This window comes from Chaetodon auriga, chromosome 13 (genome assembly GCF_051107435.1).
Source record: "Chaetodon auriga isolate fChaAug3 chromosome 13, fChaAug3.hap1, whole genome shotgun sequence".
Taxonomy (NCBI): domain Eukaryota; kingdom Metazoa; phylum Chordata; class Actinopteri; order Chaetodontiformes; family Chaetodontidae; genus Chaetodon; species Chaetodon auriga.
Window position 1 is genome coordinate 7491760 of NC_135086.1, and position 21176 is coordinate 7512935.

At 40.5% G+C, this 21176-nt stretch overlaps 1 protein-coding gene across 1 annotated transcript in view; it reads left to right on the plus strand.

The window, feature by feature from the left end:
* lrp1bb (low density lipoprotein receptor-related protein 1Bb) overlaps window positions 1–21176 on the plus strand; it is a 238283-nt gene that overhangs the window by 100151 nt on the left and 116956 nt on the right. Inside the window, exons 5-11 of the mRNA XM_076746483.1 lie at window positions 2106–2363; window positions 3274–3436; window positions 15036–15258; window positions 16752–16944; window positions 17098–17241; window positions 18482–18718; window positions 19305–19485. Of these exons, the coding sequence (XP_076602598.1) occupies window positions 2106–2363; window positions 3274–3436; window positions 15036–15258; window positions 16752–16944; window positions 17098–17241; window positions 18482–18718; window positions 19305–19485 (1399 nt within the window). The remainder of the gene's footprint in view (window positions 1–2105; window positions 2364–3273; window positions 3437–15035; window positions 15259–16751; window positions 16945–17097; window positions 17242–18481; window positions 18719–19304; window positions 19486–21176) is intronic.

Genomic DNA, 21176 nt, shown 5'->3' on the forward strand with positions numbered 1-21176 from the left:
GGGTAGACGTGGTCAGGCCAGGATAATGATAAAATTAATGAGCATGAGATTTTAAGTGGGCGCAGTCTGGAGTATTTTGTGCGGAGACAATGCCCAGCGTCACCCTGATTTATGCTAATGCCGGATGCCGGTAACAAATCTGTCCTGATGAGTAAAACAGCCTACTTAGAAATAAAAAAACACAAGAGGTATTGTGTTTTGGTGGTCCACCGTCCACAAGTAAACAAGCTTAACCTTGTGTGGTATATATTTGTGTTATGCATTGAACAATAAAGTGAAGCAGATTTTTTTCAGGGCGTTGTCACTATGGCATATATGGGTTTTAAATAGCTGGAGGCCCAACACACCTAGCTGGGGAGAACACCGCTGTTGGAGCTTTTAATCAATATGACTGGTGTCCTACCAGGAATAAACTGAATATGATTACCCATAAACTTAACTGAACCCAATGCTCACATGCATTAATATTAATTTAGCATAGAGCGATAGTGGTACGAGGATAACGATGGGGTTACCATTAGTTGTAAAAGCTCATGAATATAAATTTCAGATAGAGCTCTCTGAGACCAGAAGATGAGGAGCAGCAGCAGGGAATGAAAAACATATTAAGGTGTTGAGTGTTAGATTGAAGTTGAAACTTTGCAGCACAAATGTTCTTTTGGAGGATTTAATCTTGTTTTGATCGCTCCTCATTTGCCTGAGACTAACATGAAAGGTGTCGTGTTTTTTATTCTACTTGTATGACATGTTCCTTTCCTGCTACAGAATACACACAGTATCTGCTTTCTAAATCACATCCTTTTTGGGTTTGCTTTCATGATGACGCCCCTTAGCTTTGTATTAATTTGTCATGGTACTACAGTTATGTTGCAAACATTCACCCGAGAGAAGTGCACCACCGTCAGTTTGCAGGCTTGATAGCCAATTAGCTGGTCAGCTACACCACATTAAACAGCATAAACTTACCTGCAAATATCACTTCGGTCCATTTATTGTAGACGCTGCTGTGGTCTTTACTCTTCAATACCACTGCTTAAAAGACATTGTCTGTTCATGGCTTTTAAGCTACAGAGCAAGTTTGTTTACTTTGTCTCTCGTTCCCCTGCCAGAGCTCAGCCTGTCAGCTGCTGTCAAAAGCAGACGCTTCTCCGGGGAGAGGAAAGGAGTGTTGGTAGCATTATTTGTGACTGCAAAAAAGGGATGACATAATGTAATTTCAGTGGGACTTTAAGCATGTGAGGCAGAAAACAACAAGCAAAGACACTTATGGTATTGTGAAATGTACTGTTTCATGGTCTGTTCCAGCAAACTTTGCCATTACTGCTACATGAGCTAACATTTGCTATGCTTGATTACGAGTCAGGACAGACATCAGCCTGGTCAAAACCCCATCTACACCTTGGAGTGGGAGAAAAATGTCTGACTACTAAAAGTTGATTCAGGGGGATAAGAGGAAGCGGTTATGTGACCAGACATTCTGATTTATTACCTATATTAGGAGAGTAGCCCTTGACTTGAACTTGTGTGGGAGATCAGGATAAATAAGGGCCCTTTTTAGGGGGTGAACCTGATGTCAGAGAATGTGCACGGTCAATTAAGCCCATAAAGCAGCTTATCTCAGTTTTACTGCCATGGACTGTCCTGCTTTGACTCGCAGCTGGAGAGAAGAGCTCAGAAAAAGTCAGCCACTTTTGTGTTTCTCAATGTGTTGTGTTAGTTCAAATCAGTCAGCTTTGAAAATGATTTTCTGTTTGATTGTTTTGGTGCTGTTTCATCCAGTGTTTGAGTTAGATTGTACTCTTTCTTTCTTTCTTTTATGAGGTTTTTTTTTTTTTTTTTTTCAATTTGTGTTTCTACCTCTGATGGTGAAAGGTTCTTTCTTACCAAGGCATGCTTGCTGTCTTATTTCATTTCTGTTTTTTTTCTATTTCTCTGTGTTTTTTGGCACCATTTAACCCCATATTTGGAAAATATGTTGCCTCTATTCCTTTTAAATGTAGTCTTGTCTTTCACTGAGGTCCGTTGATCTCTTGATGTTTCAGCTGAACAAATTGTGCCCTGAAATAAAGAAACTGATAGCATCCATATTTTCCCTTTCTCTCAAGATCCTGGTGACAGCCGTCCAATGCTTCTCATTGGTGGTTCAGATCGTATTGTCATCACCCACCTAAATGGAACAGGCCTCCAGCCCCTGAGGTCCCTGAGTGTAAATGGAACGCTGGCATTGGATTTCCAGCACAACCAGGAAAGTGTATGCTGGGTTCTGTCTGCAGAGTCCTCTGGGCATCTCCGCTGTGCTGAAACAAGGAATCTGCGAGGATTCACACGGGAGCAGGAAATAAGAACACAACAAAGTTTGCAACGTACGTTTTCAGCTCCTCGTAGTTTTCCTTCTCTTCCCTACCGTTCCTGATAAATGTGAGTGATTATCTGCTGTCAGATGGTGAACACTCTGACCTGCACGACTGGCGGTGCATCTTTTCAGCTGAGACACACATCACCCAGGTTTCTCTCGCACACACATATGCTCACTCTTCTTTCTGCCTCTCTTTTTTTCCTCTCACACTCTAACCTGTGAGCTCTCTGTCCATCCCTTCATTATCCGTGCAATTGAAAGCAAGTTAGACTCAGCGGTTTTGGCCACTCACCTTTCCCCTACAGCCGTACTTCAAACCTGCAGGCAGCACCAACTTAGCTACTTCAAAAGTGCTCTATTCCTCCTTTTACTTGATCTGACTCTGATTCTCACAAATATCAAACATTTTTTACATTAAATATGCGTTATTTTCACTGGCAGCAATTTGTCATTTATAAAGGGTTTGATATATTTTAATATGGGTGCATTACACAACACCTACATCAGAGGTGTCAGGTTGAACTGTCCTTTACAAAAACATAATGCAAACCAGCCACTCAGAGTCAGAATTCTCAGTGGACGTGATGTAATTTAAAGGGGCACCATACCAATTTTACCTTTCAAGATCATCATGATGAGCTTTTGAATGCTCTGCTCTGCCTCTCGGTGGAGCTTTTAAATAAAAAGAAAAAAATCCTGATAATGTCATCAAGGTCATCTCGTCTTGTGCTTGCAGTCTAGATATTTTTAACTGAAACCTTTACAACCTGAGGCCATGGAGTTTAAAAGGTGTGGGCACGTACCCGGTAGGGAGGATCTAACAACATCTATTGAGCTGGACCAGGGACTGACAGATTGAGTTTCACAGCCTCTGCTGCTCTGCTACACAAGAATCTAACCCCTGTTTGTTATTGCAGATGTGGAGCACCTGGCCATTGACTGGCTGACAGGCAACTTCTATTTTGTTGACCGAGTCACAGACAAGATATTTGTCTGTGACCACAGTGGCGACACATGTGTTACTATCCTACAGCTAGACCTGCTGAATCCTAAAGGAATCGCTCTGGATCCTCTCATGGGGTGAGTGTTCTGCAGCCTATATAATCCACCATCTCTGAAAGCCCCGCAAAGCTCATTTATCATCATGCATCTTTTGTTAAAAAAAAAGGAAAAAAAATCACTATGCATAACAATTGACTCGTCTGGTAGAATGTGAGCGAGTTACAATGAAGGGATTTAAATGATTCCCCGTCCTTCAACTCTTTTCTCTTTGAGCTGTGTAATTTGGTGGATAGTGATGCTTCAGACAGCTTCTACTGTCGAGACATTCATTTGTATTCACTGATTTCACCCCACATCCCTCAGTAGAAAATGCCCCTGCAGGACTTTCCATTACAGGATTTTTTTCCTCTGTAGAGATCACAAAAAAGCTGAGCAACTGTGGAGTAAAAAATATCCCCACAGTGAAAACTGAAACATTTACAGCATGTGGTTGACAGTTACATGGATCTCTATGTTGGTGAACTTGCTATGTAGTTTTTCTAGTAGTTTCCTTTAAAAAAAAAAACAAAGTAGATAAATTGCATGTAGCAGCGGTACCTGAATGTTAACCAGTTATCAGTAGCTCAAAGTTTTTTCTGCCCTCCAGTAAACAAGAGGAGGACAGGAGGACAGGCACCAAGCTTAGAGGCAGAGCACATGTTTAATGATACAGATTTTCTGAGAGAGACTTAGAAACCATGATACACTAATAATAATGACGATACACCTTTTCTTTGTAGTGCTGTAGCTCATAGCGCAGTAATGACCTCCAAACATCAAGAACAATGGAAGCACCTTGCTGCTGTGTACCGGCTGTGTTAAACTGCATCATGAGTCGCCCCCCACGCGGCCAAGACGATGTAAACTTTGAATCTTAACAATAATTATTTTCATCATTAAAGTGGAACTGCGTCGCTTCTTTGTGGATTTCCAGTATATAAACTGTACTTTATTCAGCAGCTCGGGTTACCACTGTAAGCCATGGGGTCGAATCAATATAATTAGCTGCTGCTTTCTTAATGACGTGGACAGTTTTGATTTGGTTCGCAGCAGCTCTGAGTTCTCATTAAATGCTGGTCAGCCATTGGAAAGCAATATAGCTTTTGGTAAATAACAGTATACTCATACAGTGTACTTAAAGCTTTTTGACTGCCTCTGAATCACCTCACAAAAGCAAGGCTGATTTTTCTGTGACTCTGTTGTAATTGCACATGACTCGCACACATATAAGTGCCCATTCTGCTGTGTGTATTGAGGGATGATAGTATGGATATAGAGTCTGCTGGCCCACAGGGGAGCTGGACACGCAGGCTGCTGGCTAGATTGACTGTTGAAGACAGAACTTTTCCAAGGCTTCTCCCTGCTTCTAATTGGTGAGACATGGGTACAGCATTTTCTGAAGAAGTGAGCCTGAGAGAGGTCTGTCAGCCTGGAGCAATGGAGTGAAAACAAACAAAATCAGGGAGGTGTTAGATAGCAGCACAGCGTGAGGAACAGCGTTTATAGAAAACGCTCTGGTTTGGCAGTCCATTTTTGTTGTTATTTGATTCTATCTCTGTCTCTCTGCCTTTCTCACTATCAAATAAGACTTTTTATTCTTGCTATAGGAAAACTTTTTGATGGACAACCTTTTCTTTTTTTTTCTTTCAAAAGCTTTTTTGAGGAGTTTGATTGACAGTATTGTTTGTTCATCAATTAGAATTCTCATCAGCATTTCTAAATTTAAGCTACTTGTGAGGTTTTTTTTTTTTGTTTAGTGTGTTTATTCCTGACAGGAATGGATGTACTTTGTTTCTGAAAATCCGATACAGTTATAGAGAGCAAGATCGGTGAAGCCTACAGTAGATGTTGTTAAAAAGTATCTTGGATTCACTGTTGATCAGCCTCTGAGTCAACCCTGTCCCCTTGGAATAATGTCTAAATACTCTTCATTTGTGGCATCATGGGAGAGTCAGATTGATTCATCATCTGGGCACAATTTCATGTCAACCATCCACTAGTTGTTGAGATATTTAAGTCTGGACAAGAAGTGCTGGCAATTGCAGAACCTTTACAATATACAATACAGAGTTATTTGTTGTATTTTTACTGTGAAACGTTTCCTCCTGCATCCAACTACAAACACCTTACAGCTTTCATGCCACTGAAAGAAATAATCATTCACAGTTTGTCAAATTGTATTGGGAAAAACGTATGTAAAGCAGGTGCATCTCAGTCTGAAAACTGCAAATCTGAAAAAAGCAGCTGAAGGAAATTAACTATTTCCTGCCTCTGCTGTTTAAAATGAACAGAAAGCTACTACTAAAAGAAAAATAAGAGCACAACCGGAGAATAATGCCTTTCATTAATTGTCAGTTCGAGTGTCTGTTCAGTCTTGTTTCACTGTAAGGCACATAACCATGTTTCCCTGGTCCCATGCTGTGTGTTTTATCAGGGGTCCTCATTTCCAGAATCCAACATGGATCTCGTTGTAGCTGCAGAATGCACTAGTACAGCATCAGCACCATCCTAATCCCAGAAAGCTATCATTTGTATGCCACGTGGAGGTGCACCTGTTTGGGGAACTGGGTTCCTCGCTGACGCTGACAGTTTTTCAGCGCAGCCTGGTCTCGGGTTCAAAGGGCAGCCCATCTCTCCCCTGACTTGACTTTTAAGATTAAGTCGGCTTCCCGTCGCTCTCTGGCTGGCTCGTTATCATTGGACGCTGTTGGAGCTCCGTCCTCACAGAGCCACAGCAAGACAGCGTGGCAAGCCTTCCATGTTAATTACTGTGTGTGCAGACTTGAGCAGTTTTCAGTACTTAAAGTAGCAGTCCGTAATGTCTTTCAGTTAAAGGACATTTCAGTTATTTGTCTGATGTTATTCAGTCCCTATTGTACGGACCAAATTAGACCACATGTAACACCTGTTTTCTCAGTATCAGTCTTATATTCGTCTGGCTCCCTGTGTCTTTTGGAATTGATTTTCAAGCCTCACTCTTGGTTTTTGAGCTACTAAATGGTTTGGCTCCTCTGTGCATCACACATTGTCTATCATTTTATGTCTGCTCACATATCCCGAGGTCCTCTGCAGCATGTCTTCTAAATGTCCCCAAAATTACCACAAAGGAAATGGGAAATGCTGCTTTTATTGTGTTTGCCTCCAGGTTATGGAGCTTCTATGTATCAGAGAGGCAGCCTCACTTGGAGGCATATAAAAACATTCTGATGCTGTTTTTATGCCTTTGCACTGGCAACAGTGGCCAATGGCATTGTGTTTTTGGGTTGTCCATATGTATGTACGCTAATTTAAATACATATATATCTGAGATGTATATCTGCGATGTTCATCCCATTATAGTGAAGGTGATATCTCAGCAATGGCTTGAAGGAATATCTTCAAATTTGAAGTGATTAGGTTGTCAAGACGGTCAAAGGTCAACATCATTGTAACGGCATGTCCCATTTTCGTCAACGCAATATCTCAAGAAGACCTGGAGGGAATTTCATTACGTCTGGTACAAACGTCCACAGGATGAACCAATTAGATTTTGATGGTCAAAGGTCACTGTGGCCACTCAAAGCACAATTTTGGCCACAACTCAAGAATTTATTTGTTAATTATGGCAAAACTATCATAGGTTAAAATGATGAAGTGATGACATTTTCTATCCAAAAGGTCAAAGGTCAACTTTACTGTGACATCATTATGTAATGCAAAAAACACTTTTCTGGCCATTCTTGGTCAAAGGTCACTGTGACCAACCAAAACACATTTTAAGCCATAATTCAATGATTCATCCGCTAATTATGACAAAACATCACACAGACATCTCATGTTAAATCGATGAAGTGATGACATTTTATGTCCAAAAGGGCAAAGCTCAACTTCACTGTGACATCATCATGTTCCGCAAAAACACTTTTCTGGTTATTTTTTAAATACCGTATTTTAGGAATACATCCGGATTAATTTTAATGCCGACTTAAATTAAATTCATTATGATGGTAACGTGACAGACAAATAAAGAGAGCATTTTTATGTCACCATGAAATACATCAGTTAGTAAGGCAGCTGCTCAGGTGCTGTTGTTTATGATTGTAGGGTATAGCTTTTAGCTCGTTCGCTTGCTAGGCTGAAACTCCTGCTGCTGCTTTAAAAGAACTTGCAATCAGCTGAAACATCAGTGTTTCCCATACCATTTACCACACTACACTATTCATGTCAGCACCTCCTCACAAAGCATATGAACCACACCTACGGCATCAACCGACTCGACAGGCACACTCTTACACACACACACACACACACACACACACACACACACACACATTCTCCTGCGTATACCAGCACCTGCATTTACACACACACACACGGTCTCTCTCTTTTTCACACACAGACACAAATCCTCACCGTGCTGTGCAGGTGTTGTCCTGATAACACAGGAAATGGAACGGCTGCATTGGAAAAAAAAAAAGTATTTAATATTTCATCTTCTCTTTTTTTGGCAACGAAAATGAAGATACTTTGTTTTTCACCAAGAACCTTGTATTTTGGTATAGTCACAGTTAGTGCTTGTCAGTGAAATTAACACCAGAGAAACCTTGAAATCAAGCAAATTGTGATCACTAGGGGGCAATGCATTACAAAGTTCTGCTACATTTGGCAGTAACTAGAAATTACAAATATAATTATTTATTAACACTGTGGCAAAGCTGGTTGAACATGTACATCCAGCGTGTGTGAGTCTTATACGTACAAAGAGAAAATGGTTACAGTGATAATATTTGACAGCTGTCTTGTCTCACACTGCCACAGCAACGCTAAAATAATAGCAACAATAATGGCAGCTCATACCAGTGACTACACTTTTCAGATTGAGTTTTATCATGTTGAACAAATGAGACATAGCACTACCTCGAGCAGTAATGAGTATTTTAAATTCATACTTTGTGCTTAGGTGAAGCATACTTCCTCCATCACCATTACTGTTAGTGTCTCTAAGCACTAACCGTTGTCCACCTCAAGCAGAAACAGAGCTTGCGCCATTGTATGAATGTTAGACAAGTATTCTCTTTTGGCTCTGGTTTGGATAACCAGCCCCCGAGGAAAAAGAAAATCCAGGCCTTTAGATGGCTACATGCCCAAATTTCTGCCCTGTTCACTTCTTATATGATTTTATTTGATTTTGTGCTGGGCAGGTACAGCACACAGTTGAATGGGCTGAAAGCAACATGTCAGCTCCAACAGTTTTCTTTCTTTTTGCTTTTTCAATGTCAGGTCATTGGAGTAATTTGAAAGATAATGTAATTATACCACGTACTTCCTCTACACATCTGGCCTTGGTTGTAAATAAAAAGGTTACTGGTTGTCTGAGACATTTGTAGCAGGCCTGCAGCAGGTGCGCAGCTACAAGTGAGGGGAACGCAGGCACCAATACGTGATCATAATTGATCACGAATTTTATTTCTTTCATTAAATCAGAGTGTGCTGCTCTGAACTTTTGATGCTGCGAAACACTTCATGTATGTTGATTAGAACAAGGGTCACCAAAGTGTCCGTGATCGAGGCCAATGGCATCACTGTAAAGCTCCCTTAATGTACATGACATCATAGCAATTTATGGTAAAGTTCAGAATCAGTTATGTTTTCATAAAAAAGACCATTTTCTAAGCCCTGTCTCCCTTAGCTACTGTTGCTATGCCAGTCAGTCTCTGGTTTCACACAGAACATAATGCAGTTAACAATGCACATTTACCACTCACAAGTCTTGGTCATTTCTGAAACAATGGCTCCTTGATTTCATAAACAAGAAGACAACAGACCTGACAACCCTCCCATTTTTCTCAGGATTCTCCCTTGTTTTACCCGTCTTAGCTGCTTTCCCCCGATTTAAATGTTATCCAGTAAATCCCATATTCCTATCCCTTTTAAATAAAAAAAGGTCAGCTATAATGTTGATGGGAGACTTGACATGTTTGATGTGTTTGCTGCATTTCCATCCAGTAGAGCAGGTGCCAGTATGTAGCACATTAGCTGTAACACCAATTGAGAAGGAGTCTCTCAAATGGCACTTGCCAGTAAAACAAGAAGATGAACAAATACAAGAGGGACAAAGGTAAAAGGGATGCAATACCTGCCAAGATGGCTCGAAGATTATACAAGTATGACCGAATGGGTGGAGGCTTACATGTACTTAATGAAGAGCAACGTCAGTCAAAGTCATGTTTTTTGTAAAATATGCATAAGTGGACCCAAGAGGTGCAGAAACATGCTCCACCATTGACTGCATTTATTTCTCTGCCGTCCATTTTCATAATCACCCCCCTTACCAATTGTCTCACTCAGAATCACAACTGAAGCATAATGCGTAAGTGATGTCCCTCAAGTTATGCATTGATAGACTACGGGCTGAATTTATATACCCTTTTGTGTTTTCATTTGTATACTCATTTGTGTAACTCAGGGATGTTCACAGCATTTCACTTTCAACCAGGTATCTGATTCTGACCACTTAACTGTAGTCACTTAATGTAGGAACAAGTTATTTTAAAGCAAGCAGTTGCCTAGTGCCGATTTTAGGATTCACTGTGTGTACCCTTGTCTAAATGTGGTAAGGGTGGTGGGACAGCCCAGGGAAGAGGTGTCAGAAAATTTCCCTTCGGTGAGGGTTGCCAACACGCTGTCATGCTGCCTGAACTAATCTCATGCCAAATAAGAGGAGGCCTCAAATCTGCTCCTTCATGACTCCTGCTTTCTGTGCACACAGGACAATGTCTGAACATCAGGCTTTAGGAGACAGAGGTGCACACACATACCGCTCCAAAATCAAAAAACGCCCTTCATGTAGGCTGGGTAGTTTCGCCTCACTTTGCGCTTCAATTTCACATCTATGACAAATTGAAATGTTCGATTAAAACAGGTTAGGTTAGATGAATTATTCTCACCAACAATGTCTCCTCCGTCCACTGAATGTAATCTGCGTTTTGCCAAAACATGGATTGTTGTGTTGTAGTGGGCTGTATTACATTGAGAAAATGCCCAAGGAGTGTGTGTTAAAGGAGGCAAGAATGTGTTTGAAATCATAATAAAAATCATAATAATTTGATGGATAATGCTAATAATTAGTGCTTATTCATTCATTTATACTGCAATATTTATTGATCGACATGTGACCTTAGACTCATTCAAAGATTTAATTGCTCAGACCCACTGACCCTTGAACATCCCCCGCTGACATCTGAATGGGCAGCAGACAGGCTTGACAGGCCAGTGTCTAATGAATGCATCATTCTGCATTGGTATTTATTCTAGCTCGTCTTTATCAGACAGTACATTGGTTAATAGCTTCATTTAGCTGCCAAGGTGTCAGACGAATTGCCTTTGTAGTCTTATCAGTAAATATGTGTGAAAGCACGTCTGACATAATCAATAAGAAGAAAAATGATAAATACAAACAAAATACTTCAGCTAAGAGCTGTTTCCCTTTCTTCTATATCTGGACAGGCTTTCCAGTTTAATCAAGTCTAATTCGTTTGTTGTCTGGACAAAATTATTCTGCGGGATCCACTGTCTCTGCACATTGTGTTTTGCTCCATTTACTTTTCATACAGTTTTACTGTTTGTAGATGAAGCTGCTTGCCTCCAGATTCTCCCAAGAGTCACATTTTTCAAAGCTCCGTTCACCCCTGTCCTCCTGACTCCACATTTCAGCAACAGAATGTAGCCATAAATTCACTAGTATGCAGCAAAATGGTCTCTGAAATGAAAGATTTTCTGGGCAAAATACCCTGGTTATGTTTTGTCTCCTGATTTTGGCTGTGATGTCTGGAGATGGCAAGCGTGTTGATCAACCATATTTATTCATCATTGATCATGATTATTGACTTGACTTTTCTTCTACAGAGGCTTTAAAATTGTGAATGTAGCTGCAGAATGTTTCAAACAAATTTCTTTGGGGTTGAGTAGCAATGACCACGACCCCTCCAGTGAGTAATGCAGGCTGAAGGAGGGGTTGCAGTGAATTGTTGCAGAGTAATACAAATGTGTACCTGCTGAACAAAAACAGCATATACCAGCCTAAAATGGCTGCTGGTCTTAACTGGTGTTATGCTGGTTTACTAGGCTCTGTGAGCCGGTAAAGCTGGACTTGCTGGTTTGTCAGTATGGTTGGCTGGCATGGTATGGCTGCCACCCAGTCATGCTAAGCTGGTGTCTGCTGGTCAAGATGATTGGGCAGCCGACTGACTGGACTGACCAGCAAAGCCCAGCTGATAAGATGGTCAAGCTGGTTAAGATGTTTGGAGGCCACTCAGTTAGATTGTCCAGACTGGACTGCAGCAAAAGCCAAGCAAGACTTGTAATAGACTCTGTTCCCCATGAAGAGGGAAAAAGCAGGTTGAGAAAATGAATTAACACAATATTTTTTAGAGGATTTACAGTCCCAGAGCCTGTGATCAATTCACCCCACGAAGAACAATGAAACATGTAAAAAATAAACAGGTGTTTCCCCAGATTTAGTTTCATAGTTTATGCAGAAGAGAAGTTAATACCCTTAGTTTAGCACATTAGATTTAAAGTTGCACAGTGTGGTTTTGGTAACACAACCAAGAACTTTTTTTTCCTGAACAACACAAATGTAGACTTGGCATACGTATGTGTTGGAAATTTTGCCAATTAGCTTAGGGGAGGAAAAAAACATTTTTTTTCCCATGATAACTGATTTCACATTCAAGCAAAATAATTAGTCGAATTTGTTGGAAATGTGTCTCTGTCATGTTTCCAAATATGACTGTACTTCATGCTGCTGATTCTCAGTAAAACCGTATTTGGACATTATGGTTTCTTTGAGGACTAAAGATACTATGTGGGAACCATCAGTTCATATATGTATTTACATATAAGGTATATACAGTCAGTGAGAGAAAAAGGAAAACATGGGATCAATTTGGTATTCCCTATTACAGGCCAGTTTGGATCTACTTGATTTGATCTACAAAAATAGTGCTCAAGTATTTCACTTCTTTATGATGAAGCAATGACAAAACTGAAATAAGCAATAATCAGCAAACTGGAAAATTTTCCACATTTTTATGCATAATTGATATTACTCAACATTTAACTAGGTGATAGAATCACACTCTTTAAGTAATGAGCTGGAGTTTGAGTGGTGCCTCTCATCTTAATTTCTATTTAACGAACTGAAACAGGATTTAACAGCAGTTGGTCATGATGTGACTGTGCATTCACGTGTAGAAGGAATTTTGAGTCACGAATCATCATGGCTGTTTAAACCCTGAATTTTATAATACTGTTAACACTAGTACACAATAGGAGAAACGCCTGTATGGGTACATGTGCCCCCTAGCAGGCACACATACACTCTCACACAACATATGGACTGTGAAAGAATCTTCTTCTTTATGCCTGAAATATTCATACACACAGCACACTGTTTGCCATACAATATCCTGGAGGTGATAAAAATGATGCCAGTCGTGAGGATTTCTAACGTGTATAATTAGAAAAAAATCCCGTTTAGTCCAATTTTCTAAGTCTCCATAGTGAATGGTTGAATTTCCGAGTGTCAATGAATGCACCTCGAATTCGCTGTCCAACCGACGGTTGTTCCGCTGTCGTACCATCAGGTAGGTAAATACGTTACTTCATGGATAAAACTGACATTGAAATTGGCACGTTAACAGACATGAAGATTACACATTAAAGAAAATACAATATCTATGTTACATTACTATTCCTAGAATGTCAGCTGAACTGACAACAAAATAAAGTTCAAAGTTGTTTTCCGGCAAATACGAAACGTGTCTGTAAAGCTTGAAAATGGAAAAGGTGGCCATGTTTTTAATAGCACTTAGCTATCGGCTAGATACTAGCTAATCCTCATATCCACGTAAGAATAAGTTTTTAAGGCCTAAATCCTAACTCAATTGCATGTGTGTGTCTTAGTGTTTCCCTAGTTTTAGCTGTTAGCCAGCATTAAGCCAGGTAAAGTAAATGTAACTGTCTTTCTGCCCTAAGCTTAATTAATAAACTAGCTTACACAGGTGGTTGTAGTGGACATTTGTTAGCTGCGCTCTCAAGGTTGTTGGTTATGTGTCAACTTTTGCTCATGTAGTGTGTTATGTGGATTCAAGTGTGCAGAATAGAAATATTTACGGGGTTTATGTTCATTCTTTGACACTTGTGGGTAAAAATTGTGATACCTGTTACAGTTAAGATTGAGCAGATTTGCCAGCTGTGTAACTCACACACACACACACACACACACACACACACACACACACACACACAAGCAGAGGGAGAGAGATAAGACAAAGGTAACATCTTGTTTCCTCTGCTTGACAAAGTTCCAGAAGCTGCGCCTGTTTGGTGAGTAAATGAACATCTGAACTGAAATTGACAGTATCGCTTGACTGTGGATAACTGTCCAGCTCCCTTAGATTTAAAAATCCCCCCCTAAAGGGATTTCAGTGTAAGAGATGAGGGACGACTTTCACACTCACTGTTCCATGGAAAAAATGCATCCCAGAGTTGAGCCGAGGCTAATATGAGGGTTCAGCAGTTTGGATTAAACAAATCAAGTGGGCACCTTCCAAAGTTATATTTAATCATAAGTCATTATGGTCTACAGGTAGTGTTCTTTACTCCAAAGCTACCAGAATGTCAAAATTGTGTTACCGCGCTGTGTTACTGCGCTGTTGTGAATCAGCAGCCTGTTGTGTAAGGCCTTATTATAGGTGGAAATATCAAACACTTAATTTTTCTGTGTTGTCTTTCAGGCTGTTTCCATTGGTGGCGGCAGGGGCAGGATGTTGTCATGGGGAGAAATTGAGAGGAGGAAGAGGAGCGTGAAGCAGATACATAACGAAAAAATCAATTTTGTTAAAAAAAATCAAAACATTGAGTTTATTTTCGGGGGTCTTAAGTTTTGTCATGAATATGAATTTATTTTAAACTTCAAGCACCGCTATGGTTTCTGTTTTTAGATTATTATATAAGTATTGTTACTATTGTCATAAATGGCTCGTTGTTACTTTCATCCTAGTTTATATTGTTATATAATGTGTGAATTGTAGTTATTGTTTAACTAAATAAAACATATGAATGGTTATACTCAAATTGCTTCATCTTTAACAGATTTTCTTCACTTCCATGTACTTTGTTTCAGTAGTTACTTGTTCATGATGTGCTGTGGGTAGCTGGCTGAAATTCACTATGATCATCCATCCTCATCGCTGAATACATGCCAGCCTTCACCAGCTAACTGCAGTATATCACTATAGGCTGGTTACCAGCATGACCAACACAGACACCAGCTTAAACCAGCAGGTCACCAGCAAAAACCAGCCACATAGGGTGGTTACCAGCATGACCAGCACAAATGCAGTTTAAACCACCACCAGTATACACCAGCAAAAAAAAAAAAAAAAAAAAACATGGGCTGGGCTGGATGCCAGCAAGTTGACCAGTTTGCCAGTCTATTTCAGCAGGGTAGGGAGTAAGTATGTCTGTCCATGTTGTGCTTGTAATTTACTCATGTGGATGAAATAAGAACAAAGCAGAGAATGAGACTGCTCTCTCAACAAAGCAGACATTATGCTTTACAGAATTTAATCATGTAAACACTCCCACTCTGCAGAATGCTCTTCTTCACTGACTATGGGAACGTGGCCAAGGTGGAGCGCTGCAACATGGACGGCACCAACCGGACTCGGCTGGTGGATTATACGATTGAGCAGCCTACTGCTGTGGCATTGGACGTGGTCAAGAAGCTGGTGTACTGGGCAGACGCCTACCTGGATTACATCGATGTGGTGGATTACCATGGCAGGAACAGGCACAACATTATCCATGGGAACCAAGTGAGTGTTGTATTTCACTGTAAGCGGTGCTTTTTGTCTTTCATGGCCTCCACATCATAAGCACTTTCTCCCTCTTCATTTGAGAGACTCCAAATTATTACATGAGAGGAGCTTTTTTGGTTAATTTTCTCATTTAGGGCACCAAGCATTATCACTGCAAGACAGGTGGAGTATTCACTGCTTGTTGTTGTAATTCGCTCTTCATTTTCATATAAAATGTATTTTGAATGGGGAATAGATGGTTTATTAAATTGACGGAATTTAACCACGTGTGGCTGTCTTCCAAATGAGCGTATCAATATCCACTGTCCTGTAGTACACTTTTGAGGCCTTTCATCACAGATTATGACTATTCATGAAAACACCCTTTCAAGCAACTTAGACTAGATTTATGAGGGGGAAAAAAACATACATTTCAAGCACCTTATTGTGTATGCAGGTGTTCTTTGCATAATATTGCCTCCTCCATTAGTCTTTGGCCTCGTCAAACAGAGGATCTTCACCTTTTTGTCAGTGTCATTTTCCAAATAAAGTTTCTTGATCTGCAATCTGTATATTTCAGTCATTTTCCCCCATTTTTTTCATAGTTTCCTCACAGTAAGACAAAAAAGTGAAAATGAATAAATAAATATGAAATTTCAACTCTCAAAATATCCTCTGTATATATTTGCTATTGTGGTCGGGATAAAAAAAATCTGATTGGCTGGAGAACTGGATTGATCCTACCTAATGTGACTGTTGTAGTCCTTGTTGAGTACTGCTCAGGAATAATTTTAGGCAAAGTGAAGATGACCTTCACTTTGCTATGATTGCTACACAGTGTAGTGGAAAAACAAGAATTCAGTCGTTTCAGCTTAATTAAACTTCTTGTGTTAATTGTGTACCACAATGATGCTTTTCTATTTTTCCTCTTATGAGGTTGATCCTGTCATCATATTCAATCCAGCTGGTGCACAAATTAAATATGCTGTCGGTAAAGTTAGGAAGTAGCAAGTACAGTCTATGCACACCCTGTATGTAGTATATGTGAGGTTGCTTTGAATGTTCTCTTATAAAAGCACTGTGCCAGGGCCACATTCCATTGGGAGAGATGGTTGAGTGGTTGTAATTTACTTATTTTTTCCGATGCATGTTTCTTGGTGCCCTTGATGCTAAAGTGTGACCCAGTGAGCTTAGGTGTGCTTCCTGTGAACACAGCTCATCTGGCCATGTCGCTTTGTGTGTCAGCCTGCTAAATGTAGCATGGAGGCTGTGGTGTCAGGGCCAGCACTGTCCCTGTGGAGTTCAGCTTTCGACCCCATGTGGGCTGCCAAATGTATAGACAGGCCTACCACCTGCTCCCACCTCCCTCATCCTTCCTGTATGATTAAAGATAAAAATCCTCTCATTAATTTATTTTTGTTTTTGTTTTCTTTGTATCCCTCTTGAGGTTTTACTTATTTTTGGCTTCAGGGATGATGTAAAATAACACCATGGATCCTCTTGTTTTTTAGGTGTCGTACATTTATGCATTAGCTGTGTTTGAGGACTACCTCTATGCTACCCACTCTGACCCTTCCAAAGGGAGTTCCTCTGTGGAACTGCTACAGATCCACAGGTTCAACATCTCAGCGGAGAGCAGGACACTAGCCAGCCTGGGGAACACTCGAAGACTCCGTGTTTACCACAAACTCACTCAACCAAGAGGTAAAGGACATTTTCTATGCAGGTTAACACGCAAGTATGTGTCAGAATGTCCCTCCATCTTGTGACTAACAAATTGGAGTCTGTGTTTGTACAAAAAGAGGATGCTTCATTGGCTTCTAATGATTTCTCTGTCATTTCTGATTTTGTCAACAGTCAGGAGTCATGCATGTGAAACACTTTCATATGGAAAGCCAGGTGGATGTTCCCATATCTGCCTTCTGAGTGGCAGCTACAAGTCCAGAACCTGCCGCTGTCGTACTGGCTACAGCCTGGGCTCTGATGGACTGTCCTGTAAAAGTCAGTGCTCTTTTTTTGCCTTGGTTGTAAATACGTTGTGTGTGTTTGACTATGTATTCTTTTCATTGAAAGGATTGTCACTGGCAATGCCTCCTGTTCTTCATGAACAAGAATCCTGACTTATGACTTATACCTGAAAAGGATGTTTTGCATCAGTGCTGTTTTTGATATTGACATGCGCCTGTAAAGGTCATGTATCACACTAGAGCCGAGGGTGTTCCACACATGCTTCAGCTGTAGAGTGACAGTGATAAAGATGAGCACTGGTAGACACAGACCCATTTGAAAGTGACATTCTACTATCGACCTGTCCCGAGCCTGATGGATTATTGCCATAATGAGGTTTTAAGTTTGTCTGCATTTGTTGGTTGGTCTGATCAATTGCTGGACATTGTGTAGTTGACAATAAAAGCAGAAGATCAAATTGATGACACAATCTGAGGGCCCACCACTTTTCGATCGGGGTAACGAAGCATTGGGAGGCTTGGCATGACACATTTGATTTATTCCCCTCTCATAGATGTTCTGATGACACCAGCTATCTTTCTCTTGCTCGCGCTTTCCTCTCCCTAAGCATAATGAGATTTGGCGCTAAATGGTAGTGCTTCTTCATACAGCAGTCACTGTGGGGTTTGATATCTGGGTCTCTTGCAATGCTTAATTGTCTCCTGGGTAGTTGGTCTCTCCCTCACAAAATGATAAATTGAAGTGAGGCATGTGTGGTCCTCACCCCCAGCATCCCAGTCTCTTGGGTAGGGGCTTAGAGCGAGGAGAGGTCTACTTCTCTCACTGGAAGCCCTCCTTCATTTCTCCGCTTGCATCTCGAGAGGATCCCAAAGGGCTCGAGAACATACAACCCCCTGAGCGGCTGGCGGGCCGCCGAGGAGTTGCCTCAGCTTTCTAGGCCTTCTGTTTGCCTTTCTACCCAGACACCATGTTATTTTAGATCAGAAGCAGTGTTCACAGCCAAGGTAAGTATTGCCATTGTATGTTTGCTCAAGCATTTTCCTTTTCCTACTGTCAAGGCAGCTTTGTAGCAGGAGAATGATTGAAAGTGGAGAGTATAGTCATTGGCACTGATTACTGGCTCCATTTAAGTGAATGGATGGCCCTGGCTCTGGCTCACATATAAGAACAATGTGGCCGGTAAGAGGGTTTAATGCTGGGATCAGCCTTGATGAATTAGACCAATTAATTGACAATCATAGTAAAAAAGGGTCCGTCCTTTCTTGCTTTGTAGAACCCAAAAATGATCTCTTCCTGTTCTACGGTAAGGGACGTCCCGGCGTCATCCGAGGCCTAGATATGAATGTCAAGTCCAGCGATGAGCACATGGAGCCAATCGAGGACCTGGTCAACCCTCGAGCCATCGACTACCATGCAGAACTGGGACACATTTACTTTGCTGACACCACCAGTTTCCTGATTGGGAGGCAGAAAATAGATGGAAACAGCCGAGAAACAATACTCAAAGATGGTGGGTCTAAATGGTTTTTCTTTTACTAACTGAAGATTTCCCTAGAATAGATGAAGCTGACTATAGGTAGTATTTTATATTTGCAGTTCTTTTCTGACGTTAATGTAAGGTAAAAGCCATTTCACATGCATTTTATCTCTTTTAAAGAGGTTTTTCTAGTCTGCCAAAAGAATGCTCCATAGACAGTTCTCAGTTTTTTATAATTAAAAACATTTCACCAGGAATAAAGAACCCTAGATTTCATTGTTAAAAAATAGTTCATTACCGCTGAGTGACAACAACAAAAGGTCTTACCAAACAATGTTTCATTGCCTGAGTGATTAAATAAACAAAGGAACAGCAAAAGAAAAAATATTTGGAATGTGATTTTACTAATATTAATTCCTTGATGATTACATTCATAGTAATTTCCCTTTGTGGCTCCATGGGCAACATAAACAGATGTTGCTGTTTGTACAACCAATCAAAGTCATTGTACTTTTCATAGGACTTTATGCACATCTTAGAAATATTAAAATGAGATAATGTATTTCTAATAATGTATTTGGTGATTCTGTTGAATCCTGTGCTGCTGATTCTGTTGTAGAACTGGACAATGTTGAAGGAATCTCTGTGGACTGGATTGGAAATAACTTATATTGGACCAACGATGGCTACAGGAAGACAATTAGCGTTGCCAGACTGGAGAGCGCCTCCCAGACCCGGAAGACTCTATTGGAAGGGAATATGTCACACCCCCGGGCCATTGTGGTTGATCCTCTTAACAGGTCTGGAAGAAATATAATGTGATTGTGTTGTATGAAAGAGACACTTAAAATTCTCCGTCAGTAGCCACTAGCTGTTTCAAGCAAATCTAAAATTTATATGATCTCACTTTAGCTCACCAGTTTGTTGCATAGAAGGTCAATTACCATCAGATCCTGCATCTAGTTAAATCCTGCCTAAATTAAAGTGTTAAATGAGGGTATCTGTTTACTTCTCTGAAAGTGATTTAGTGATCATTTTGGATAAGTGTTGGCTCTGGTACTAAGCTCTGTTGGTGTGGTGAGTGTATGGGCTTTGCAGAACTGGACCAGTGCAGCACTACAGATACATGTATGTGTCTGTCTGTTTTTTTGTAATGTGTCGTAATCGGCATGGGTTTGATAGAACTGACATCTGGAAGCAGAATTATTTAAAAAGATTTTCACCGAACAAATTAAGATTAAACGTAAATCCTTAAAAAGCTGTAAAATATATGCCGTGTCAGTTTGTTTTTGCATCTCTTTTTGCCTCAGGTGCCAATGCAGGGATTTAATCAGTTTTTTTACAGTCAGCTTTTAAGCACAACCAATGTAGTCTATGAACCGTGAAGCAGGAGAGAAGTTATTTGAAGGGAGAATACGTCTGTGGAGTGCCATGGGATGATTCATGGTATCCAGATTTCTGAAAGCATCTGACAGGCGCCGCTTGCCTTGTTGTTGTTGTAAATACATAAAGTACATATGGGGTATATGGTTCTAGTTAGCAGAGACCACTGTTCCTTTTTGTAGATTATATATCACTTTGCTTCAGATGTTAATCCTGAAGATCATCTGCTTCAGCACACATCTGCTCTGACTGATGATCGCATCATGCGCCTTTCAGACGAAAATGTGTAAATGTGGGGGGCATGTTCTGCTACCCCCAAGTAAACCAGCATGTTTAAAATGAGATAACAGCTGTTGTTTTAATGAGAACAGGGTTGTGGGAGTTTTTTTGATGAATAAGATGGTGCCTCACCTTGGTGCTTGAACCTAAAATGCAGCTACCAGTCCTTTCTCTGTAGTCCTCATGCATCATCTCCTTTACATTCCTGTATGAATTTAAATATGGAGAACCCCACCAGCAGAGATGGTATTTTGAGGAGATGCCACAAAACTCAAATTCATTGAGTGTCTTAAGGATCTTAAGGATTAACACTTTAAGGCTTAAATCGTATTAGCACACACCAAATCCGTAACAGTCAGAGATTAGTTTTCAAGCCTCAAGAGGGTTGTTCCAAACATTTTGCCATACACAGCTGTTTCCCTGTTCCACCAAACCAAACCTTCAAACTTACTCTTACTTGGTTTTCATTCATTTTCCTTCCTCTTGTCTTTATATTTATCAATACTTTACTGTATAGGTCCTGAATTACAGCCACATGCTGCACATATTGCATTGGATTTGAGGAAATTGACCCTGATCACACTGATTAAAAACATGCTGATTTATATCAAATCTGTGCCCATTCCTCGTAAGTGAAAAAGAAAATGAAATGACCGTGCTGCGAATGCAGCCTTGAACTTTTGAGACAAATGAGGAAATAACACGCAGGCTTTTTTTCCAATTTCAGCCCTGACAGATACACTGTAGCACCTATGTTGGGTGTGGGGAATATCATGTCATGTTTTTGTATAAGGATTAATAACGCTCACTTCAACCCTCCCACTGATAG